Here is a 26,214-nt window from a genome sequence, read left to right on the forward strand (position 1 = left end):
GTCTCAGAATAGTACAATACGCGTGTTTTAGATTGGTAAGAAGATGAAGAACATCTTTTGTATGAAGCTCTAGTTTCAACTGACAGTCAATAGGTCAGGTCACAAATATTTCAATGTTTCAATAAATTTGCTCCAATGTATGTTGTGAATATCTCAGAGGTAGCACAGGTGGGGGGGGGGGGGGGTGTAGATATGAATTGCTTCGTGACATTTGACTCAGTCAGATATCTTAAATCCACACAACTGTTTAAAAAAAAAAAAAAATCACATCCGGAGAATGTTATCTTAAAATATTTGTACACTGTAAACGCGATACAGTCAAGGTCCCGCGCAGTGGATCTAATAAGTGCCAAATTGTGACTCGGGTTAAAATATCTTTTGAGGTTTTTTGTGACAGACACCATTGCGGTGGCGCCATCATGCGTTGTTTTTTGTTTGTTTTTCTTTGATTGGAAATACCGAGAAATCGAAATAGAAACGCTGAGCAGCAGCGGGTGATGGGAATTTGCTTAAATTGGAATAGTGAGAAATTGGACTGGGGTCGAACAGCCACGATGAAATGCTGATCCTACTGCCGTTACATCCATTCATTGTCTGAGCCGCTTATCCTCACGAGGAGCCAATCCCAGCTGTTATTAAGCTGGAGGCGGAGTACACCCTGAAGAGGTTGCCAGCCAATCGCGGGGCACATGGAGACAGACAACTGTCGCATTCACAATCACACCTTGGGGCAATTTAGAGTGTCCAAATAATCTTTCATGTTTTTGGAACGCAGGAGGAAACCGGAGTTCCCGGGGAAAACATGGAAACTTCGCTCAGGCGGGTCTGGGATTGAACCAGGAACCTCAGAACCGTGAGGCCACCGCGCCGGCGGAAAAACTATAATATAGTATTGTCCCCGTCAGGGGTCGCCACAGCGTGTCACCTCAGATGAACGCATATTTGTTTGGCACAGTTTTACGCCGGATGCCCTTCCTGACGCAACCCCTCTGCAGTTTAGCGCGGGGAGAGAAGTTTACAGCGACTGGTGTTCCGAGGCGGTCTACCATCCAAGTACTAACCAGGGCCAAACCTGCTAGCATGAACTCACTCCAATATGTTTTTTTTTATTTTTAATAAACATTTTTTTTCCATAGATGAGCTCACAAACGTACCACAAAAGCCGACACAACAGGGTCTTTTGAAACTTGTGAGGATTGGGCTTCGAAACTACATCGATTCTACCGAAGAAGATTATTGGCGCCAAATATCTCTTGATGTCGATGTTTATATTTTGCGTTCCTGTTGTTTCCTTTATTGTTTTTTTTTTTTCCCTATTTGTGCAAACGGGGCTGATTTCTTTCCCGGGTGGTCCGAAATGCACCAACAACGTCCACACGCGAGGGTGCGGCAACCTTGAGAAAATTCGACATTCTTTCTACCGACAGCCAGGATCTGTTATTGTGTTCAAAAGATGAAATAACCTCTGAAGGAAAGAGTAGAATAATTCATGTTCATACTGATGATACGTTATTAAATCTGCTAACTTAGACAACACGCCCCGCTAAAGATTTTCTATAGAAATTCTATTTTGCACAGAACAACTTGCTCTATAGAACTTTGGCTGTGATTTTCGATATAATTTCTACAGAACAATAAAATTCTACAGGACTTGTGTCCGAAACTTCTATCGTTCTTTAGAAATTTTTTGGAAATGTTCGAAAGAAAATGTTTAGCAGGGCGGAACTAGTGATTCTTAAAAAAATTAGAAGAGACATTTTAAATGCTCAAAAATCTCAATTTAATTACTGAAGTTTAGCAAGGGCAAAGCTACAATCCAAAAGAAATTAAAAGGATAATATAATTGAACATGACAACAAAATATAGAAAAACTGAAATAAAAGAATGAAGTGTACACGCGGGAACCAAGTGAGAAAAAAAGGAAAAATTCACAACTGATCAGAAAAAAGGAAAATAAAATAAAAATGTACATGATTACAAAGTTACGAAATTTGTAACCTTATGAAGTGCCAAACACGTAACATCAATAACTGAAAAGTCATCTTAAACTTGGTTAAAATGTGAAATATCTGATTAATCCGGTCAAACATTCTTAAAGAAGAGAGAAACGGAACGGCTAATGTCACAGGCTAGGCGAGGCTAGGCTAGGCTAGGATAACATCTCCGAATGTTAGCTAGCGCCGTTCCCGTTTAGTTTTCTTGATCCAATTCATTTGCTGCCTTCTAGTTCTTACCGCGTATCACGCAAATAACGAAATGAGAAAAGCGCTTCGTTCTCTTTCAGCTTTTCCCAGGGTGAAAACACCCCTTTGGTGTTCCTCATCACCTCGTTTCTCCTCCCTTTTGTGACTGTTTTGCTTAAACATTGTGTTTCATTTCCCTGTTGACGAAACTGTTAGCAAACTTGAACATACGCCGTTTACTTTACTTCCAACAATCTGTTATATTGTAGAATACGTTCAAAATAGATGCTGAATGAAGTATATGGATTACGGTACATTAAAAATGATCAATGATAATTGATCTTTTCTTCAAAACATTGATATAATAATATATAATAATGACTGTTTTTGTTTTTATTTGAATCAACTCTTGTGATTATCTAAGCTGTGACAGGTTATATATATTTGCAAATAAGCAGTATATGTAATTACATGTGTATTATATTATATGATTACAAAGTAAGACTAATTATCATTTTGATTGCTGATTGACATCCCTTGATGTCTACATCTGGTGGTTGAAATTAGGTATTACATTTTTTATCTTTGGCTCCATCTCGTGGACGAGACTGAGCATTGACATTTTTGTCTTTGGTTTTTAGCATCTTTTACGTCGCATGTGTCAAACGCAAGGCCCGGGGGCCAGATCCGGCCCACCACACGATCCGTCCATCCATTTTCTTAGCCGCTTATCCTCACAAGGTGCTGGAGCCTATCCCAGGTTTCAAAGGGCAGGAGGCGGGGTCCACCCCGAACCGGTTGCCAGAGACAAACAGCCGCACTCACAGTCACACCTAGGGGCAATTGAGAGTGTCCCGTTAATCAGCGTAATAATATTTGAGGCAATAACTCGATGGAAAGCTTTAGTTTACATGTCAATATTTGACCGGATGGATCGTTTCACTTTCATGCTCTGTCATCCGGGAGATACCATTTTTATTTCACTTAATGTGGCCAACAAAAGCAAATCACGCGTGTCGACTTCCTCTTTCTTGCTAAAATAACCAAACCGGTAATTGCCTTTTCATAACATTACGATATTGCAAGCACTTTTTGTTACCAGTCCCCCTTTTAACATCTTTTGCCGCTGATCCTCACGAGGGTCGCGGGCAGTGCCGGAGCCTATTCCGGCTGTCAACGGGGTACACCCGGAACTGGTGGCCAGCCAATCGCAGGGCACGTCGAGACAAACAGCCGCACTCACAATCACACCTCGGGGAAATTAATGTTCCGTGTTTTTGGGATGTGGGAGGAAACCCACCCGGAGAAAAGCCACGCAGGAACGGGGATAACATTCAAACTCCACACAGGCGGGTCCGGGATTGAACCCGGGTCCTCAGAATTATCAGGCTTTAGGGCTTTACCAGGGGATCCACCGTGCCACCCCCTTTTTAACATAATAGTTAAAAATAATCATAATAATAATAATCATTACTGGCTTTTGATTCCGGAACAAGTTTTCCAGCAATTTGTAGTGTACGTGAAATTATAATGTCATCATATATTTGTGTCGGGTTCACAGTCATAATGGCCCTCAGAGGGAAACCATAAATAAAACGTGGCCCTTGATAAAAATGAATTTGACACCACTGCTTTCATCAATTTCATTAGGCAAAAAAATGTCCAAGCAAATGGAAAAAAAATGAAAATTACATTGTTGTGGGTGGGGCTGCTGTAGTTATTCTCAGTTTCTCACACTGATAGGGAACACGTAGACGTCAGGGTGGTACAGTCGAAGGATTCTATTTGTGCGTGCGGTCTCAAAAAGGAAAATATTGCCTATGAAAATGTTGCCAAATTGATACGCCATGAATGGACTTTTCCGATGGCGACCTTATGCTCCGCCCCCCAAAATGGCGGTTGAAAAGAACATGTTTGAAGTGGATTCTCTATCGCATATTCCAGATAATATCGGGGTATGTTTTTTTTTTTTCCAAATGCGTCAGACTTGTCCAAGAGAGTTCTACAGCGAGGTCTCAACTATTTCCCGCAAGGATATGGACACGGAATTAAGATTTTGGACGGAGCGGGACGCGATGTCGGAGTTTTATCTCAAGTAGACTTGACTATTGCAATGGTCTTCTGACTGGAAGAGTATTAAAAGCTCGCGTTCTGACCAAAACAAAGCTGTCAGAGGATAGAACTCCAATCCCAAAGTCCTTGCACTGGCTTCCAGTCAACTTTAGAATAGATTTTAAAGTTCTGCTACTGGTCTATAAATCACTTAACGATTCAGGTCCTGAATACATGAAAGAAATGCTTACGGAATAGAAACCAAGTAGAGCTCTGAGATCGACTGACTCGGGTCAAATAGTGAGCGCAGAGTCCAAAGCAAACGTGGCGAAGCAGCATTTAGCTATTTTGATGCACACAAATGGAATAAATTGCCAACGCAGGTTAGGTCAGCCCCAAGTGTCAATGTTTTGAAATCCAGGTTGAAAAGTCTTCTTTTTTTTTCTCATGCTTTTAGAATATATCCACTTTTTGATCATATTACTTGCACTGTGTGCGGTTTTAACTGTCTTTTTTGGTCTTTTTTTATTGTTTTTATCCCATTTTAAATGTTTTATCTCTTTGTTTTCAAATGCTTTTAATCATGTAAACCACATTGAGTTAGCCCGTGTAAGTCTATGAGCTATACAAATAAATATGCTTTGATTTTCTTTGGAAAATTAATCAAGCGGGCCCCTTGTTACTTTCATCAGAATTGCACATTCCCCAAGCGCATCTGAGGAGCACTTTCTTCGCGATATTAACTTTTCCAAGCGCACGCTACTGACAACCAGCATCGCTTGTGGGACGATACGGCGAAAGGGGCGTGTCCAGACAATGCGGCTATCTGATTGGCTATTATCGTACGAGTGATTGACAGGTCGGAAGGGTCCATCGCGTTTAATTTTTTCATGTATGAAGAACTAACTAAAGGTGCGTGTACAAAACCTGTAATCAATATTTTTTGAGTGTGTGTGTGTGTGGGGGGAGGGGTGTCATATCCACTATTCCTGCCTTAGAGAGAGTTATGACAAAATGTAAAGCAAAAACCGTGACTGAATAAAATAAAACGCTCGTACGGTAAGTGGTCGAGGGAGGCTTTTACTCTGAAAATCTCGCCCCGATCTCTCTCTTTTTTTTTTTTAACTTGTGTGTGCGTGTTTACACTTAATAAAGGACACGGCGCGTGGACGTAGGCTGCGACCACCGCAGTTCCTTTCCAGTGCGGATTTCCATATAGAGCCCAGCCGGATTTCTCTCGTGACCGTGGAAGCAAAAGAGGAGGGCGGCGGGCGAGCCTTTCGGGAACCCACACGACGGATCGCTCGGGCGTCTTCACTCTCAACGCTTCGGTAACTTCGTTCGCCCCCTGAAGTCTTCGCCACTTTCTTAACTCTGCGGGTTTTTTTTTTTTTTTTTTAATTTGCACTCACGTTTTCGGCAGGCCGGGAAAGTTTTCGGACGAGTTGGAGTTGACGCCGGTTCGAGGGGCTGTGGCCATGGCCGGCGGTGGCGTCGGGCTCTCTCCACTCGGGCCCGCACCGCCGATATGGTATCACCGGGACCTCAGTCGAGCCGCGGCCGAGGAGCTGCTGGCTCGCGCCGGGAGGGACGGCAGCTTCCTGGTCCGGGACAGCGAGAGTGTCAACGGGGCTTACGCCTTGTGTGTCCTGTAAGTACCGTCTCGGATCGTTCAAAAGACGTTTCGTTACCCAGACAGTACTTGTTGTTGTTGTTGTTGTGTACGCTTGTTTTCATCCCAAACAGTTTATTTTTTTTGCCAGTTTGGTTTGGCACTGCTTCTATTCTACTTTATGCATAACGCCTTAGTTCGGGGAGTCTTAAAGTTTGGTGTTTTTGCTTTATCATAACGTGTAATGTTTGTGATCGTGTGTTTGCCAGCATATGGCACAGCAGTCGTTTTGAGAGCTGCCCACCCATAGATGTGGTCGCCTGGAGCGTCATTTTTTTTTTTTTTTTACAGGGTACTCGGCTCACAACGTTGCTATTAAACTAAATCGCAGTGGTTTAAAAAAAAAAAAAAAAAAAAGAACAACTGTGCTGTTATCGTTTAAAGATGGCTCACAGTTTAAGATGCACTTCAGAGGCGGCCCCGAAATGAATGATAAAATGCAAAATACACGACGAAACCCGCTTGTAAATAACATTTGCATAACGCAGGTAGTCACATTTTGATAAACAAATTTCACAACCGCCACTGATGTGTCCCTTTCAGGGATTCGGCCGCATGTCTAAAAAGTGCAAGGTTAAGGCTGGCGCACAGGGATTTTTCAAATTTTTAAACAACTTCTGTGTCTTACAGACTCCCCGCATGATGATATATATAAAAGTCACGTATTAAACACTTTTGGTTGTACTGTGTGTGCGCGCAGATGATCTTGACACATAAAACAACAGAGTTTTGTTTCCTCCCAAATCTTAATTCGCCAAGACCAAAAATCTCACGTGATCAATTGTGATTTAACTAAAACGAAGAAATGGAAAAAAATAGCAATGCAACACTGAATAGGACACGGGAGAGGAGGAAATGATGGTGGCCTTGGAATTTTTTTATTTTTTATCCATCCATCCATCTTCTACCGCTTCTCCGGGCCGGGTCGCTGGGGGAAGTAGCTTCAGAAGCGATACCCCGACTTCCCTTCCCTATTTTTTATTAAACAGAAAAATCCTGAACTGGAAAAAAAAAACCAAACAAAAAAACAAGAACTTTGTTACGACATTAAATAAGGACTTGCGGGATTTCCTAACTGCGCCTTGAGCTGGCCTTCATTTCTGAGGTCCACAGAACTTTGTTTCATGTGTGCGGACCGTGTTTTGTTCCTCGTAGCTTATGCGTTGCTTTTGAAAGTCTGATTTTGCAGACTACAAGATACAGTATGATGCACCGAAGTGTTGCTGGTGCGAGTGTTGTAGAACGGTCATGTCTTCAAAAATAAAATATCAAAAAGCGAAAATACTTCTTGTCATCTGGTGATCCCACTTATACAAAATACCAAACATGGTAAGACGTTTTTTTTTTTTAAATTCATGGCCGCGTTCTACTTCGTCAGTCGTGTTACTTATTGATTGGCTTTGTTCCATTTCACGTCCTACCGGAGTCATGACTCAGACGTAGACTGCTTTCCCCACACACAGTAAATATTGAATACGTTTAACACCTAATTTTGTCAATCTGAGCGTATTTTCAGGACAAGTACACTCTTACCGCAAAATGATAACGTTATAGGGATAATCTTGCAAGACATAAAGTAATCCGGGGTTTGTCATCCTTGGTCAGAAAGGGGTCATACTGAACAATCCATCCATCCATTTTCTACCATTTTTCCGGGTTGGATAGCGGGGGAAGTCGCTTCCGCAGGGATACCCAGACTTCCCTTTCCCCAGCCACTTCTTCCAGCTCTTCCGGAGGGATCCCGAGGCGTTCCCAGGCCAGCCGAGAGACGTGGTCTCTCCAGCGTGTCCCGGGTCGTCCCCGGGTGCTCTTTCCGGTGGGACGTGCCCGGAACACCTCACCGGGGAGTCAGATTTCCCAGCCACCTCATCTGACTCCTCTCAATGCGGAGGAGCAACGGCTCGACATTGAGCCCCTCCCTGATGACCGAGCTTCTCACCAGTTCTCTAAGGGAAAGCCTGGACACCCTGCGGGGGAAACTCTTTTCTGCCGCTTGTATCCAGATTGAACTTCCACCAAGTCAGTCAAATTCTACATAGAGTCATAATATTGACGTGACTTACTTCCCTTATCTGATAAATGTACTTTATGTTGTGTTTATACTGAGTGTATAAATGCACTTCAATTTGGACGAACAGTGTCTTTGTTCAGTTTCTAAACTCCTTGGGGTGTGTTGAACAATCTCGTCTCTGACCTGATTTGACTTCTCACTAATGTACAAAAACATTTTCAGTAAAATGGTAAAATTCAGATTTGTGTTAAGTGTCATCTGAGTGGAAAAGAGTCATAGATGAGTCACATGGCGCGATGGAGCGTGATAGCAGTGGAACAATAAGTAGTAAGGGAGGCTTTCTGTTGAATTTTGAATGTCCACACGTTTTCAACTGTACAAGTCAGTGTAACACCAAGTCAACAGCTCTCTAGTAAAACTGCATAATTAATTTGTATACCCCTCATAAACTCTTGACAAAGGACTACTTCTGTTTCTGGGAGATGTGCAGTACTGTACATAATAAAATCCGCACATTTCAAGGTTTCCCAAACGGCGACTCATTCATTGGCGTCTCCACGCGGCACGTGAATGCACGCTTAGTAACTCCTGTACTTACTGTTTTTTTTTTTTAAATCAAATTGTGTTATATTTTGGCATAAAAATCTTCTTCATGCAAATATTTTTCTCAAATGATGATGTTACTACTACATTTACCGTCCAAATTTGTGTTATATCAAGACCGTATGAATGGGACGCCGTTGTAAACCGAGGACCCCGTGTACTGAGTTAAGGTATTTTGAACAGGTTTTACTTTAATAAAACAAAAGTATTATCACAGTAGTTGATAAGAACTAAAAAATGTACAAGTCAAGGTACCTTTTTTGTGTTTGTTACCTACCTACCTACAGTATTGTGGTACTTTACATCCGTTAAAAGAGAAAACCGTGAAGGGACAAAACGTATACCGGATTGGACCAAGCCATTCAGGCATTGCCTGGGCAGAAAAGGGCCTTCCTCAAACAGTTCCCACAACCAATTTGAAGCATATTATTGTCCACACGCTGTCTGGATCGGAGAGGCAAGCACGCTTGCCACGGACTTCCTCCATGTGGGCTTTGAAGCCATCCATGTGTGCCAGTCGACTTAAGGGTGTAGTGTTTGTGTTTGCACTCTCGTGATCGTCAGTCTTTCGATCTTTGCATGCCACTTCTGCTTGCCGGTCTGCATTTAGACGAGTTTTTTTTTTTTTTTTTTTTCCTGTCAGGAAGTCACCACTTTTGATTACTCAGTTCCTGGACGACATCGCAGCGACAACGCGGCCCATGTGCCTTGCACGTCTTCCTCTTAAGAGATTCTGGTTTCAAATCTCAACCCAGGCCCCGCTGGTGTGTTTTCTCGGGGTTCCTTTGGCTTCCTGTCACATTCCAAAAGGATGTGCGTTCAGTTCTTTGGAGACAAAGACCGACTTCCCTCAAGTTTCCTTGTATACTGACAATACAGTACAACCTCGGTTCTCGACCACAAGGCAGTTTGAGAAGTGATTTGTTTGAAATCGGAATCGATATCTCCCATTACAATGAATGGAAAAGGAAATAATGCGTTCCAAGCCTAAAGAATAGGCTATTTAAAGCATTTTTTGTAGCTTTTCCTGGTAATAAACGGCTTAGTAGAAATACATGTATAGTTTAAATACTTTATATAATGAAATAATTTAAGAAATATATTTAATTTTTGCTTAACATGTACGCTTTAGTAGTAGAGTAGGCTAGGCTGGGTGGGAGTGCATTGCCGTACCTGTAGCGACTCGGCCCCCGGCCTTGTGAACTTTTTTTTTTTTTTATTATTAACCAAAGTGCAGAATAACTGTAAATGACCAATAATGATGGGGAAAAAAGCAAAACAAAAGTTTTTATTTTTACAAAAAGTAACATACAAAAACTCGAGTTAACGAAATCTTTGAAACAAAACAAAAATGCAGAGATTCTAATGGAACTGATCATTATTAAAGTTCACAAGAAAAAAGCAATGCAAAACTATCAAATCTCTTTGGTGGGGAGGAGTCGCCCCCTGGAAGTTCTTTTCTTTTTCAAAGAACTTTTTTAGTGTTACTTCTTCGGAGCCATGATTGGGGGTTAATAGTCCTTAATAGGAAGAAAAAAACAGTCATTAAATGGAGGTACCGGGACACGTCTGCGTACAGCGGATGTGTTGTACACAATAACAAAGCGCGTTATGTTACTTCCGTCTTTTTTGGGGGGCATTCGAGTACCTGCATTTCGTTCTAAATCGGAAGCAAAAAAAGAAAAATCTCAAAATTTTCCTTCGAAATCCGATTTGTTTGAGAACGTGGACGTTCGAGAACCGAGTATTCACTGTAAATGGCATTCCAACTTCAAACGAGTATGAATGTCGATGTACTTTCACTGTACGCGTGCCATGTGAGCGATGACCATCCCAGTACAAAGCGCAACAATGAGCGGCGCAACTTGACGTTCTTACTGAATATTTCCTACATACAGTAATTTCCGGCCTACAAGCCGCGACTTTTTTCACACGCTTTCAACCCTACGACGCTAGCGTTAGTGTGGCGCTGGCGTTAGCGCACCTGGTTATAAGCCTCGGTACACAGAAAGAGTTTAATGCTAGCCCCGCGCTAACACTAGCGCCGCATCACCGCAGGGTTGAAACCGTGTGAAAAAAGTCAGAAATTACGGTAGGTAGGAAATAGTTAGTGTTAGCGCGGGGCTAGCTTTAAACCCTTTCTGTGTACCGAGGCTTATAACCAGGTTGATCTTGATATATCCCTAAAAAGGAAATCTGCATCGAGGTTTCATCAGAAGGGATAACAAGTGTTTTTTTTTTTTTTTTAGGGTTGTTAACATCAGTAAATAGGGTCAGAAGTTCTGTATACACATTTGATTGATTGCAAATGCTAAAAGCGCATGAAGCGTGCAAATTAATAACGTCGTTGCGGGCTGTCAGCAACAACCGCTTTCACAGACAGGGATGTTACGGTGTAGTTCATGAAAAGTTCACAGTTCAAAAGGGTGAGACTGCCGAGGGATTGATTTGCATTACCCGCAGATCCAGGAAACTGGTGACCAATTTCTTTATGAGTCATCTGTTATCATGTTCCCGACGAGGGGGCGAGTGGGTTGCGCTCCTGCCGTTGTGGGAGTGGCTTTGTATCATGGAGCGTCTACGCTGACACTAAACCGATCCAAATAGCACATTAACCGTTTTTCTCAAGTTGGGGAAAACAAAAAAAAAAAAAAAACAACAACAACCCGAAAGGTACTGGCTCGACTCGAATCAGGAGTAGAAAAGGTAACATTATTAACGATCGTTCAAGTGCAAACACGATGTAATGACAGTTGTTGATGCGCTTCAGTAGCTTTAGTCCCAGACACATCGATTTGTTCTTTTACTCCTTCGTCAGTTGCCATTCACTCACGCGGGGTTCATCTATTACAGCAAGTTGAATAGCTGTTTATTATTAAGATAATAAAACAATCAGCCGCTCGCTCGCGTTTTCTGTTCCTGCTGCATGTGTCAATACAGCCACAATAATCTACCGTTCTTGAAGCAAAAACAAATTCATAGTAAATGCTGTAATAAAATCCATCCATCCATTTTCTTAGCCGCTTATCCTCACAAGGCTCGCAGGGAGTGCAGGAGGCGGGGTACACCCTGAACTGGTCGCCAGCCAATCGCAGGGCACATAAAGACAAAGAGTCGCACTCACAATCACACCTACGGGCAATTTAGAGTGTCCAATTAATGTTGCGTGTTTTTGGGATGCGGGAGGAAACCGGAGTGGCCGGAGAAAACCCACGTAGGCACGGGCAGAGCATGTAAACTCCACACAGGCAGGGGACGGGATCGAACCCAAGTCCTCAGAACTGTGAGGCCAACGCTTTTCAGCTGATCCACTGTGACGCCTTCAGAAGAAACATTTGATGACAAAGCGTATAAAATTGACGGCCCTTTAGCCCATTAGTAATTTCAAAGAGGATTTTATTACAGGCGACACGGTGGATCAGCTGGAAAGCGTTGGCCTCACAGTTTTGAGGACCCGGGTTCAATACCCCCCCCCTCCCCCCGGCTGTGTGGAGTTTGCATGTTCTCCCCGTGCCTGCGTGGGTTTTCACCGGGGACTCCGGTTTCCTCCCACATCCCAAAATCGTACAACATTAATGTCTCTATGTCTCTATGAGCCCTGCAATTGGCTAGCGACCAGTTCAGGGTGTCCCTCGCCTCCTGGGCGTTGACAGCGGGGATGGGCTCCAGCGCTCCGCGCGACCCTCATGAGGATAAGCGGCAAAGAAAATGGCTGGATGGATGTTTCTTCTGAAGGGATCTCGTCAACATCCAAGGTTTGTGTCTTTCACCTCATCATGAATACGAGCATAAAATCGACGTTACCGCCTGTTAAAACTTTTGAGAAGCTCTCAAATGTGAGGGTCGAAACCCCTAAAAGAAAGCACCTCGGCTATCATTTTAATCCCAAACATCTTGGACAGAACGTACACCGCTTGTTCTTGCGTGTTATTTATGTGTATGGCGTTTACGACTGAGGTTGTGGCCCTACAATAAAGGCACACAACTTGCACACCTCCAAATTTTGACGTACTGTTAACTAAATATGAACAAACACGGAAGCGTTCCCATGGCCGAATTGTTCCTCCGTTGGATGTTCACGAATGCTGCGAAGTGAACGTCGACATAACTTATCTCGGCAGCAGCATTTTTGGACGCCCTTGCCATCTGGCGCTGATTTAGGTTTAGTGACAGCGTGTGATTCCCTCTTTCCTTCTTTGGGACAGCTTCAGCCAAATAGGAATTCCTCTCAGACGGAGTTTCTTGGCGTCGGTGCAGCACGTCTAAACACGTCGAATTTCAGACTCAAGACTTCTGTGTTTGCGTGCGTCGGTGAGAAAACATCAGCACCATTACCCCGTTTAAAGGTGTGACGTCAAAATCCATCTCTGTGACATAGTATCTCCCACAACAATGAAAAGTGAGCTGTAAGGGTTTGTGTTTTTTTCTTTTTTGGGGAGGGGGGGCAAGATTAAGTGATTGGGTTTGGACTGTCAACATACACTGTTGTTATCAACACACACATGCGTATAGCGTCGCCTTGGGACTTTTATCTGGAAACCTTTTTTTTTTTTTTTTTTTTTTTGAACCTTCCCCTCCCCCATGAAACAATAGTATTTACTTTAACCGAGAATCTTGTCAGCTTTCAACAGGAAGACAAATCCACTCTTCCACTTCACAATAGCACTGGTCGCACTGGGCCGTTCTTTGGGCAAGTATTTGAATTCGGGCACAGTTTTGTAGTATTTCTTCCCCCCCGATTGTACCGGACTTTGGTTGGCAAATTGAACACATCGTGTCCGGTCCACCGAGCAGACATGCAAACCATTGACGTTCAGCTCGTAGCTGCAGGCGCGCAGTCATGGCCGCGCAACCCCAATGTCACAACATTGACGGGCAAACCGCTTGAATGTGTTTTAATCACTCACGTTGGTGAAATGACTGCAAAACAGAAGTTGCTCATCTTCTACTGACTTCTGTGTTTATGCTTTGATAATCACCGTGCGCATGATCGGTCCCCTGTATTATTCCACCGCAAGGATGACGACCGCTCGCTGTTTAATCGACAGCAACAGGTTCAACTTTTCAACACTGCTGCTCCCCCATTCTAGGACACACACACACACACACATGCCCCCGCCCGTTGAGGTCAAATACGAGTGCCGTATGTATATGCCCATGTCTGACAGCAAATTGTATTTGTAAAAGATGGGAAAACTCATTTTCAGGTTGCTTTTCTCTCTTGCGTGCAGGTTTCAGAAGCACGTCCACACGTACAGAATCCTCCCAGATGAAGAAGGATTCTTGGCTGTGCAGGTACACGGAAGACACACATGCATAAACACTTTCATACACTCCTAGTTCACTGAGGAAAATAAAATAAAATAAAATAATGTGTTTGCTTGGATAGCAGCTGGTAGGCAGGCAGAGATGCTTCGGTTAGCCACGAGCGCTCGCGCCACACACGCTCGCACGCAGACTCGCTGCCAACAGCAGTCTCATTGTGTATCTCGTTCAACAGCTGTGCCGTCCACACCGTCGCCACATGCCGCACACATGACCCCGCAGACACACGCCGCCGTGGCGCTCTCCCACGCTGCAGCCGCTTTCGCCGCGATGTTTAACGGTCAAGTCGTTTTTCTGCGCGCTCGGAAGATGCGTTTGGCTCGGCTGACTGGAATCTGCGCGCAATGTGCCAAAACACCTCCTCCTGATTTCGTCTATGTTTAGACGACTGGCCATATTTGCTAACGCGGCACGAATGACTGAATTATTCGGGGTCGTCGGACCACGACCGGGCTATTTGTAGCAAAGTTGGCTCCACGTCTACAGTGTAAAAATAACGTTTCCTCTTTTCCGCCGTCTGTTGACATACCCTTCCGTTTTTCTTCCTCCCAGACGTCACAGGGCGTGCAGCCCAAGAGATTCAAAACATTGCCGGACCTCGTGTCGTCGTACCTGCAACCCAGCCAGGGTTTGGTGACGACTCTGCTTTACGCCGTCGACCGAGAGGAAAGCGCCATCCCCGATGACCGCGACTATTCAGGTACTTCTCCGAATAGAACCCCAGCGGTGGCCCGTGCGGACATATGCTTCAACGTTTCCATGGTTGGTAGACGGCGAGGATGAGAAGCCACCCCTCCCCCCTCGCTCAGCCTCCACCTCGAACCCTCCCGGGTCAGATGCATCCACTGAAAGGTACACAAGTGCATCATTAAATCACAAAAGTGCAACTTCATTTTTTTTACGTTTCACTCACCTAAATGCATGTGCATGTGCAAGATAGTCTGCGTTGTGCGCCCAAAAAAATAATCCAATGCAAATTGAAAGTATAACATACAGCAATTCAGTTTTGTGGCATTTTGCAATGTGATTCAATGAGTGAGGGATGACTGGTTGTTACATCCAATGGCACAATTGACATATATGTACTGTAAAAAATGAAAAGAAGGAACCACTGGTTTCTTTTAGGCAGCACACGGAACTTTCGCTAACAACGACCGCTGCTCCGCCGCACTCTTTTCCCGAATTTACCTTCCACCCGCCCCACCCCGCTCTTAAAGACGTACACTCATAATTGCAAATGTTACAGTACTTACGCAGCCCATCAATGTGTTTGATAATGACAGCGTCCACCACCGCTGCTTCAGTCCGGGCAACGTAGAGCAAAGACGAGCTAGACGTGCTGCTTATGTTTACTTTCAATATTAATGGAGAAAGTTGAAAAAGAAATACTGTTGTTTTAAGATGTCGAACTATGTGAATAATCGAAGAAAAAGTGGTTTAACTGGATGAGATTTTCTTTTTTCCGAGTGGGAAAGATCTGGTCTGAAGCCAAAGTAAAAAGTGCAAGATGAGATGGTGTGTCATTTTAATATTCCACCTTGGAACAGCCTGATCCAGGACGAAAGGACAGACAATACAGTGCACAAAAAGATAATTCTGTATTTTAGATATAGGAAGCAATATAACATTAACCTTAAAACAGTTTAGAAGCATCATCTTCTTCTTTGTGGTCCAATGTAGGCCTCGGTAGCGTTAGCTCGTCGCTAGCGTTAGCTTGTGTCAACTTGTCCAGCGTCCTCTAAATCCTCACGGTCTTTGTTGTAGTCTTCTTCTTTGTGGTCCAATGTCGGCCTCGCTAGCGTTAGCTTGTCGCAAGCTTTAGCTTGTTGTTGGTTATTTAATTTCGCTCTGGTAAAATGGTTTGAGAGTTCACTGTTGTATCCAGATGCCAAAGATGAGAAATTTTGCTGCATGGTTTGAATAGGAAAAGGTAGTTCCAAACGGGTGGAGTCATGCAAAAATTTGAAATTGAAAGCCAATCCTCCGATTGGCTGGCGACCCAGTTCAGTGTGTATCCGGCCTCTCAAATGGAAGTCAGCACACCCGCAACCCAAGTGAGGATAAGTGGTTCAGAGAATGGATGAATGATGAAAGTCAAATGACAAAATAGAACTCTTTCATCATAAAGGATTGCAGTAAATCTTAACTAACGTGACAGTTTTAATTTCCTGTTCCTGTAACCAGCAGTCTTTTTCGCATATGCATCATATAAGCTAACACATGCTCATGTGGGGTCAGGTCTCTTTTTTTTCAAGAAGTCTTGGACTTGTTTCATATAGAAAGTACCTTCAAAGAGCATTTTGTTACACGCCGTATAGAAATAAACGTGACTTCAAGATGCACATTGTGAGTGTTTTTCAATGATATTTGAGATCATATTTGTGCGTTTCAGTACCCCAACAGCCAATGGCCTGAGTACTATCTCCCACGAGTATCTTAAGGGCAGCTACGCGTTAGACCTGGAGGCTGTTAAACAGGGAGCCTGCTCGCTGCCTCACCTCAACAAGACGCTTGTGTCCTCCTGCAAGCGTCTCAATGGGTGAGACCGAGTTCCGGTCACACACTCGTACTTTGATCATAGAGTACACATGGAATGATTTGTTGTGGATGAAATACATTTTTTTTTTTCGCTTTGAACGTTTTCTCATTGCTGCCGCAAAATGTACTGAATACGCTTCAGCACGACTGACCTGTGAACTCTCCCACACTTTCCCTCCCATGAGAAGGGAAGTGGATAAGGTCCTGTCTGGTCTCGAGATCCTGTCAAAAGTCTTCGATCAGCAAAGTGCCTTCATGGTCTCCAAGATGATCCAACAAGTATGCCCTCCCTCCGTATCTCTGCCTAGTTGCATTTATTGATCATTGATCGCAGTTTTCCTTTGAGTATGAATCCAGTTTTCAATATTTATCAGACCTCTTCATCAAACGTATTCATTGAGCTAATTTTCCGACGATGGAAAACAGGAGGTGTCCTGTGTCCCCCCCCCCCCCCCCCCCCCGGACAAAAGATATACTTAGTCACACAAAAGCCATACTGTTATTAAAAAGAAATGATGCATCTTAAAGAAACAATTTACTAACTTTTCAAGTTAATGCGCTGCGTTAAAATTGCCGTTTGCTACTAGCTTGATTCTTCTTCCTTCCAGCACATGATCACCTTTGTTTCTCGTCCAGTCAGTGAATCAGGGTGGAGACCAGGAGTTGGAGAACCTTGTGACCAAGCTGGCCATCCTCAAAGACCTGCTCTCATCTATAGAGAAAAAGGTAAGCACAGCATACATTTAGTGGATGTCCTGTTGGGCTAAATTCCCACGTGTGTCTTTTACATCATCACCACATTTGTACTAGTTCATGCTCACTGTCTGAGAAGCATTGGTACCGTAATTCCCGGCCTACAGCGCGCACCCGGTTATAAGCCTCACCCAGTACGTTTGTAAAGGAAATACCATTTGGTACATACATAGGTGGCAGCTGTGTAAAAGCTGCAAGTGCCCACATTGAAACACGAGATATTTACAAAGAAAGACGGTGCACAGAGAGTTTAACGCTAGCATCGCCGCGCTAATGATAACGCTAGCACCACGCTAACAGGGCCGGTTTAAAAAAAAAAAAAAACATACTGGTAAAAATCACAGAGACACGGAAATAACACGCTAGCGCAGCGCTAACAGGGCCGGACCGGTAAAAGTCACTTTCTCGACACATATATTCCACCGGTCTCACTCTTACCCTTTCCGCTCGAGTGCCCCCTAGCGGCGGTTAAAAAAAAATGCACAAATTAGCCGCATCACCGCATAAACCGCATAAAAGTCACGGCTTATAGGCTGGAAATCACGGTAATTGTATTTTATTATAAGTGCCTCTGCCAAAAGGGCTTATGAGGCCGCTATGACGTGGTCGTAAATATGACGACATTTAGATCATGCATCCATCCATTTTAAGAGCCGTTTATACTCACAAGGGTCAGGGGGAGTGCTGGTGTGACTGTCTGAGCGCTCCCCCGTGCTGAAAAAGTCTCCTTGTGATTAATGCGCATATTTTGTAAACTTCTGTCCAGTCTGAAACATCCCCATCCATGCTTCAACGTGTGCCATTCGACAACTTGTCGGCGAGCGTTCATGTCAAACACAGCGAACGTACATGTAGGTGTATATCTTTTTATCAATTTTTGTTTGAAGGTTAAGATATAACGTATGTTAGAGCTCCCTCTTTGTAGAAGAAGGGGAACGATGAGACCGGGGGATTTCCCAGTAAGCGTCTGCTATGTACCCAGAGTTCCCCTCTTAGTAACGCATGTGCATTAATCACAAGGAGACTTTTCAGCACGGGGGAGCGCTCAGACTGTCACACCGGAGACTATCAGAGCTGTCGATGGGCAGAAGTCAGGTTACACCCTGAACTGGTTGACAGGAAACAAACACCTCGGGGCAATTTAGAGGCTCCAATTAACGCATGATTTTGAAATTTGGGTTGAAACCGGGGTGCCTGGAGAAAACCCATGCAGCCACACAGGGAGAACATGTAAAGTCCACACATGCGAGGCCAGGATTTGAACCCCAGTTCTTAAAACAGTGAGGCCAACGCTCTGCAGCTGCTCCACCGTGCCGCCCACATTTAGATCAGTCATGTGTGAAACAAAGTGGAGGGTATTAGTCAAATTTAAATAATTGATGTTGTCCTTTTTATCTGGACAAGCTCTCTGACCGGGAATGAACCGAGTGATGCTCCACCTTCTCGGCCACATCCAGGAAATGGCTAACTGTTTCCTTGTTGACGCCAACATTGTACCTCGGAACAATGCATAGCATGCGCGTGTGCTGTCGCTTTCATCTTTTTCTTCCACGTACGTACTCACTGTATGCATTTGTCTATCATGCCCCCCCCCGGCCAGGCTCTGAAAGCTCTTCAGGACATGAGTTTGTCGGCGTTGTGCTCCCCTCCTCCCCTCTCCATGCGTCACAGCAAAGCCATCCCCGTGCAGGCCTTCGAGGTACTAAAACCGTTGCACTTCCTCTTTTCCGAAATTTCGGGAGGACGCGCCGTGATTGTCACAGCGTGGAAGTCCTCTCCGCGTCCTTCGAGAGCGGACTTAACATTTCTGCCGCGAGTCCCGATTTTATGAGACGTAGCCGTCAAGGGATGTCGCGCACTTGACTTGAACTCAGATCAGACTGCGAAGTCACGAATTACTCATCACACAGTAGGAAGTGTTTCCCGGACGACTCATGTGACACCAAAAGGGCCGCGTATGTAATATTTTTCCTGTTGCACATTCTGTGGTTTTGACACACCGAATGGCATTTAGCATCTCGTAACTCTCACGTTACTCTAAAAAGTGGGGACAATTTTGAGTTATAATGTATATACGATGTAATTTTTTTTCTCGACACGTTTTTACATTGAACAAGAAATGAAAAAGTGAAAAAAAGCAAGGATAGAAACGGCGATCTCCTATTTGACATGTTCGGCCTCAGCCAATTTTACGTGCTCCTCAGTGAACTGTTTTCAGCAGCTTCCTGTTTGCACAGGAATCGAGATATTTTTGTCGCAGAGAGTTCAACATGTGGCATCTCGTTCACTTTCTGGCACAGCGACAGATTCGGACCAAATTTTTGCAGGGCAGAGTGCAAAACCCATTACTGCGCTAAAAAAAATAAACGTTTTGAGTAACTTCTGAAGTCTGGAATGAATATGATTTAGTGAGCTTCTTTCTGGGACTGCAGCACAATGGAGATGTCAGAGATCATCATTCTTACCGCGGTTAGTTTGTTGATGTTCAGTCCGCAGTATTCCTTGGCAATTGTGAGTGCCACAGTATTTCATCACTTTGGATTCCACCCCTCAACCCCCCCTCAGTTGTGAAATCAGCTACATTTCTTCCTTAACATGTGAACGAGTCTACTGAGAGAACTAAATCTTTCACACTTTGCATCCCGTGACAGGTCAAACTGGACGTCTACCTGGCAGAGCTGACCAAGATAGGAAAGAGTCAGAAGTACACACTGTCTGTGGATGTGGAAGGAGGTCGATTGGTAGTGATGAAGAAGGTGAAGGACAGCCAGGAAGACTGGACAACTTTCACACATGACAAAAGTAAGCGGGGCACGCCCGAGTGGCTATAAAGGCAAACGCATACCGTAATTCCCGGCCTAAAGAGCGCACCTGGTTATAAGCCTCACCCAGTACATTTGTAAAGGAAATACCATTTGGTACATGCCGTGTAAAAGACGCAAGTGCCCACATTGAAACACGGGATATTTACAAAGAAAGACGGTACACTGAGTTTAAGGCTAGCGCGCTGCGCTAACACTAATGCTAGCGCTGCCACGCTAACAGGGCCGGTGTGAAATTCTGAGCGCTCCCAGTGCTGAGAGGTCTTCTTCCGGTTCATGCGCATGCAGGTAGAATTTTTTTTGAATTTTTCTACTTTTTCTACTTAGGTGGCAGTCTGAAACTTCCCCATCCACGCTTCTTCCGCGTGTTCGTTTTCGCTCCGCTTCCGCGTGTTCGTTTTCGCTCCGCTTTCGCGTGTTAGGGTTAGAAAGAAAACAGAAACAAATGCAAACGTATTTGTCTGTTATTTATCCACTGGAAAGCACGTTCCGGCATTGAACAAGAATCAAACAGAGGATTTTTCGGGCTCAGTCGTTAAGGCACATTTGAGACGGTGAAAGTAAGGTTCACATCATTTTCACGCGCTGAAATTACCTTATTTTGTCAGCGGCATGCAGAGCTTAATTTAATGACAATTATTCTTTCATTCGCTGCGTTCGGCTTTGTGAGACGTCCATAGCGGAATGCACGCAGAGTGAAAATGAACATGCGGAAGAAGCATGGATGGGGAAGTTTCAGACTGGCACGGAAGTAGAAAAGTAGAAAAATTCAAAAAAAATTCTATGCGCATGCGCATTAACCTGAAGAAGACCTTTCAGCTCTGGGAGCGCTCAGACCGTCACACCAGTTAAAAAAAAAAACAAAACAAAACAAAAAAAAAAAAAACATACTGGTAAAAATCACTGAGACACGGCAGCAACACGCTAGCGCAGCGCTAACAGGGCCGGACCGGTAAAAGTCACTTCCTCGGCACATAAATTCCACCGGTCTCACTCTTACTTTTTCCGCTCGAGTCCCCCCTTGCGGCCGTTTGGCGGGGGGAAAAAAATCTGCAAATTAGCCGCAGGATTGAAAGTGTGTGAAAAAAGTCGCGGCTTATAGGCCGGAAATGACGGTAACTGTAAATTTCCCTTTTGACCGTGCTCTGTCTGTTGACCCCCCCCCCCCGCCCCCGCCACCCTCAGTCCGTCAGCTGATCAAGTCTCAGCGGGTGCAGAATAAGCTGGGCATTGTTTTTGAGAAGGAAAAGGACAAGAGCCAGAGGAAAGACTTCATATTTGCTAGTGCAAAGGTCTCCACATTTCGCACTGACACGCATACATTGCCAAGACTTGCATATTTATATTTATTTATTTGTCATATCTAACATGTATTTATCTGTTCATATTTACTGTAAATCCATATTTTACACGTAAAAGACTGAACCAGATTGTTGTTTCATGGTGCAGTAAATGTCCACCATGCCAATGATATTTTATACTTGAGACATGATAATTTGCTTCAAATGTTACTTTGTTGAATTCATATTTTAAGTGTGTGTGTGTGCGCCTAGAAGCGGGAGGCCTTTTGCCAGCTGCTCCAGCTGATGAAAAACAAACATTCCAACCAGGATGAGCCTGACATGATATCTGTCTTCATCGGCACCTGGAACATGGGTGAGACATTTTTTTTCGAGTGATTCTGTTTCCTCCCCTTCAATAGCCGCACTTCCTGACTATTACTGTGTAATAGTAGAGTTGTTATTTGCTGAGTTATTAAAAGAACACATTGTATTCTTCGCATATTGCATCCAGATAATATATTTTTAATCATCGGAGCCTTTTAACCAGCACAAAGTATTTCATGACTAAGCGAGCGTTTGTTGTCAGGCTCCGTTCCCGCTCCGAAATCCGTGTCCTCGTGGGTGTCGTGCAGAGGACTGGGCAAGACCCTGGACGAGATGACCGTCACCATTCCGCATGACCTGTACGCGTTTGGCACGCAGGAAAACTCCGTGTGCGACCGGGAGTGGGTGGAGTCGCTGCGAGTCATGTTGAAAGAGCAAACGGAACTGGATTATAAACCGGTGAGGACAGGTTCTGGTCGCTAGCCGTCCGTTTTCGACCGGACTGTTAGCGAGTCAGCCACAAGGCACGGATGAACTATTCGAGCTCACATTATCACATACGGATGATTCCTTAACTCGTCAAACAGGCGCGTTTTTGAAATGTGAAAGGAGGCAGGGAAAACATGCAAAGTCCACACAGAAAGCCCCAAACCAAAATTTTTTTCCTGGCAGCTTTTAACCACACGTTCGGCCATGTTGTTTTGTTCTCCCCCCCCGGTAAACACGCACATTTACAAAGAGTCCTCGGGTTAAGATGGTCTCGAACTAACAAGTTTCGACTTTACTAGGCCCGCCGTCCCCCGGTCCGCCATTTTGTCTGGCTAATGCTTGTCTGTGTTTGTGCGCTGGGAGTATATTTGTATTTTTCGCTCTCCTTTTGAGACATTATGGCCCCAAAGAAGGAAAGCTGTGTCTTTTAGAATCGCTTCTGCGGCCCCCCAAAAAATCCATTACCATGGGAACCAAGCTCAAGATCATAAAAAGATGAAAGAAAGGAGAAATACCGATGAACATCGAGAAAAAGCTTGGCTTTCCTCGGTCGACCGCAAAGGTCCCTACTTTAGCGCATTCGGTTGGTGTTACTCAATTTCCTACTTTTCACCACACGCCACTTTTGCGTCATCAAATCTACTTGGGAATCGTTCCGAAAAGCTGTATCCGTTCCTATGTCGGATAGAGAGATCACAAAACAAGGTTTTTTGATACATCATCTTGTTTATTTCAATGTATTTTTTTTTTTTTTTATATACAAAGTATTTTGATGTAAATTCCGACCTTAATGGTGGAACTGTAGGAACGGATCTCAGTCGTAGGCCGAGGACTCCCTGTAGACAGCTACGCACGCACAGTTTCCTAATCCCCTTTTGTCTCACGTGTTTGCAGATAGTGGTGCAGACACTATGGAGCATAAAGGTCGCTGTGCTGGTGAAGCCAGAACACGAGAACCGCATCAGCCATATTGGAATGTCCAGTGTCAAGACTGGCATCGCCAACACGCTTGGTAACTTCATTCCAATGGATTTTCTTTACTGCTTTTGTTATTCGGGGTAACAGGGAGCTGGAGCCTGTACCAGCTTTCGATGGGCAAAGGGAGGATTTCGAACCGAGGACTGGCTGCCAGTCGATTACAGGGCACATATAGAGCCAGACAAGTATTCACACTCACGGCGTCAAAAAGTTGGAACTGAATTGAATCACCACATTCTCAGTGGCACACTTCAGTATTCATTGTTTGTTTTTCTTTCACCTAAAAAAAAAAAAATAAGTTCGGTGAAGTGGAAAAGAACAAAATGGACAACGAATGGCACTACTGAGAGGCATTTTTAGATGCCTTTGGAACTACAGTAAAGCCTCGGTTCTCGAACGTCCCCGTGTTCGAACAAATCGCTTTTCGAATGAAAATTTTGAGATTTTTTTTTTTTTTTTTTTTGCTTATATTTTCGAATGAAAATCGGTACTCGAACGCCCCCCAAAACCCGGAAATAACATATTGCGCGCGGCCAGACCAGCTGAACCACGACGGCTTTGTTGTGAATTCCCACGCCGCCGGGAAAAAAAACGGAAATAAGATAATGCGCGCGGCGCAACCAGTTGACCCACCCACGACGCGTTTTGTTATTGTCAATTCGAACGCCCCCTGAAAAGGGAAAAAAAAAAAAAAGCAAATGACATAACGCGCTGAGTCGCTACAGATCCTGCAATCCGCTCCCAGCCTAGCCTATTCCACTACAAAAGAGTACATTTTAAGCAAAAAAACAAATGTATTTGTTCAATTATATCGTTATATAAAGTATCTTAACTATACATGTATTTGTACTATGCTGTTTATTATCAGGAAAAGCAAAAGGAAAAATGTTTTGAAAAGCCCAATTTTTTAGGCTTGGAACGCATTATTTTTTTTTCCATTCATCGTAATGGGAAACATCGATTCGGTTTTCGAACAAATCACTTCTCGAACCGTTCTCTGGGAGGGATTGCGGTCGAGAACCGAGTCATCACTGTACTTGAATTTGGTTTACTGAAAATTTGGTGATTTCGTGTGTTCATTTTCATAATTTGAACAAGGTGCACATCGCCTCCTTTAAAAACCCTGCAAAATTTTCATTTCATTTAGTTCAAATGGAGTCGTCGTGTACATCTAAATTTACAAACCTAAAAAAAATTTGCGGCTATTTGAACGCTGGTTTTATTCTCTCTTTTAAATACGCTGACAAAGACATTCAGTTAACTTTTTTTGTTTCCTCCGGCTGTTTAAACTGCTCAGTGTCAAATCTCTTGTGTAAATATTTGGTTTGTGCGTTCCCAGGTAATAAAGGCGCCGTGGGTGTCTCTTTCATGTTCAACGGAACATCGTTCGGTTTTGTCAACTGTCACTTGACTTCGGGGAATGAAAAGATTGCAAGGTACCCCCTCCCTCCCCCAACGCGTAATTAATTGTTTTCCCAAGTCTAACGGCGAAGATTTACACAGTTTTACATCTATTATGGGTTAATGGGAGCGATATTTTCCAATTATGGATACTATTTCGAATGAATGTTCTGACGACTCTTCCAGGAGAAACCAAAACTATCTGGACATTTTGCGTCTGCTTTCGCTCGGCGACAAACAGCTGAGCTCCTTTGACATTTCACTGCGCTTCACGCATCTTTTCTGGCTGGGAGACCTCAATTACAGACTGGACATGGACATTCAGGTGAAGCAGGACAGAAAAACACACTTGTGTCTGCATGTTTTTATGTTTATTAATCGTTAATGTTACCGTGTTTGCAGGAGATCCTGAACTACATTAACAGGAAGGAGTTTGATCCACTGCTGAAAGTGGACCAGCTAAACCTGGAGAGGGAGAAGAACAAAGTATTTCTACGCTTCGGTTGGTGTTACTCCCATTTGCTGCTTTTCACCACACAGCACTTTTGCGCCATCAAATCTACTTGGGAATCGTTCCAAAAGCCGTTGCAGGCGTGCTTCAATTGACGTTTATCCACCCGTCCGTCGCTTATCCTCGCTAGGGTGAGCCGGGACGTATCCCGGCTGACGTCGGATGAGAGGCGGGCTACACCCTAAACTGGCCGCAAACAGGAAATGTAGAAAACAAAATGCGCATTCATTTTCATCTTCGCACCGATGAGCGTCTTTTTTGTGATGTGGGAGGAAGCCACCGAGTACCCGGACCCACAGAGCGCAGGGAGGTTTTGCAAAAACTGGTACAAACTCAAAAAAAATTTCCAACCTCACGCAGATGCGGTAACCACTCGCCCACTGTCAGGTTCATCTGTAATTTCATGAAAACGCGTTACTGTTTCAGGATTTTTAGAACATGTCTAATCTTTCTTTCTCAAGTTTATTTCCGTTTCTGATTTCCAAAAATATTTTCAACAACATGGTTATTACTTGAGTCATACTTAATAAAACGCCTCTGCTTGGCACGCCGTTTCAGGACATTCTTACCTATTATAATCACATCAACAAAAGTGTTAACTCTTCAATATTTTGGCTATTTAGACCTCCATGGTGTGACCCTATAACATACTTAATATGTACGTCAAATATATTTAAGAAAAAAAACATTGTGGTTTTGTCATGCAAGTGTCTAGAAAAGCCTCCTCTGGCAGCTATCGCTGTTTGACCCAGTTTTGGTATCTGCTTAGTCCATATTTGGCTAAGGCTGCGCCCTTACCTCTGATTGGCTGCCATCTCAAAGACAAACTTGTGACCGCACGCTCGCTAGGGAGCGGGGAGGGAGTGTTGCGATTCCACTCGGTTCTCTGGGTAGAAAAACTTTCATTTATATTCCACATTGATTGAATTACCGTTATTTCCGGACTACAGAGCGCGCCTGGTTATAAGCCTCTCTCAGTACATGTGTAAAGGAAATACCATTTGGTACATACATAAGCCGCACTTGTGTAATAGCCGCAATTGCCCACATTGAATTACGAGCTATTTACAAAGAAAGACAGTACACAGAGTTTTCAAAGTTTTAATACATTAGCTTAGGTATGTAGCACGAACAGGGCTGGTAAAATAAATAAAATAAAATAAAACTCCCGCAGCAGCTACACAGTAGTAACACGGTAGCACAGCACTAACAAGGCCGGTTAAAAAAAAAAACATACCTAAATCACTGAGATGTGGCTGTAACACAGCA

General features: G+C 43.9%; 1 protein-coding gene across 3 annotated transcripts in view; it reads left to right on the top strand.

Annotated features, from left to right (window-relative positions):
* The first annotated feature begins 5,713 nt into the window (after positions 1-5,713).
* Positions 5,714-26,214, top strand: part of inppl1a (inositol polyphosphate phosphatase-like 1a) — a 30,660-nt gene continuing 10,159 nt past the window's right edge. For all 3 annotated transcript variants that reach the window (XM_061828492.1, XM_061828493.1, XM_061828491.1), the window contains exons 1-16: positions 5,714-5,886; positions 13,753-13,816; positions 14,399-14,546; positions 14,617-14,698; positions 16,239-16,385; positions 16,573-16,663; positions 17,021-17,110; positions 18,738-18,836; positions 19,789-19,939; positions 21,145-21,251; positions 21,513-21,615; positions 21,829-22,025; positions 22,950-23,067; positions 24,373-24,469; positions 24,621-24,759; positions 24,837-24,936. In XM_061828492.1, the coding sequence (XP_061684476.1) occupies positions 5,714-5,886; positions 13,753-13,816; positions 14,399-14,546; positions 14,617-14,698; positions 16,239-16,385; positions 16,573-16,663; positions 17,021-17,110; positions 18,738-18,836; positions 19,789-19,939; positions 21,145-21,251; positions 21,513-21,615; positions 21,829-22,025; positions 22,950-23,067; positions 24,373-24,469; positions 24,621-24,759; positions 24,837-24,936 (1,906 nt within the window). The remainder of the gene's footprint in view (positions 5,887-13,752; positions 13,817-14,398; positions 14,547-14,616; positions 14,699-16,238; positions 16,386-16,572; positions 16,664-17,020; positions 17,111-18,737; positions 18,837-19,788; positions 19,940-21,144; positions 21,252-21,512; positions 21,616-21,828; positions 22,026-22,949; positions 23,068-24,372; positions 24,470-24,620; positions 24,760-24,836; positions 24,937-26,214) is intronic.

Source organism: Syngnathoides biaculeatus, chromosome 8, assembly GCF_019802595.1.
Source record: "Syngnathoides biaculeatus isolate LvHL_M chromosome 8, ASM1980259v1, whole genome shotgun sequence".
Classification (NCBI taxonomy): Eukaryota; Metazoa; Chordata; class Actinopteri; order Syngnathiformes; family Syngnathidae; genus Syngnathoides; species Syngnathoides biaculeatus.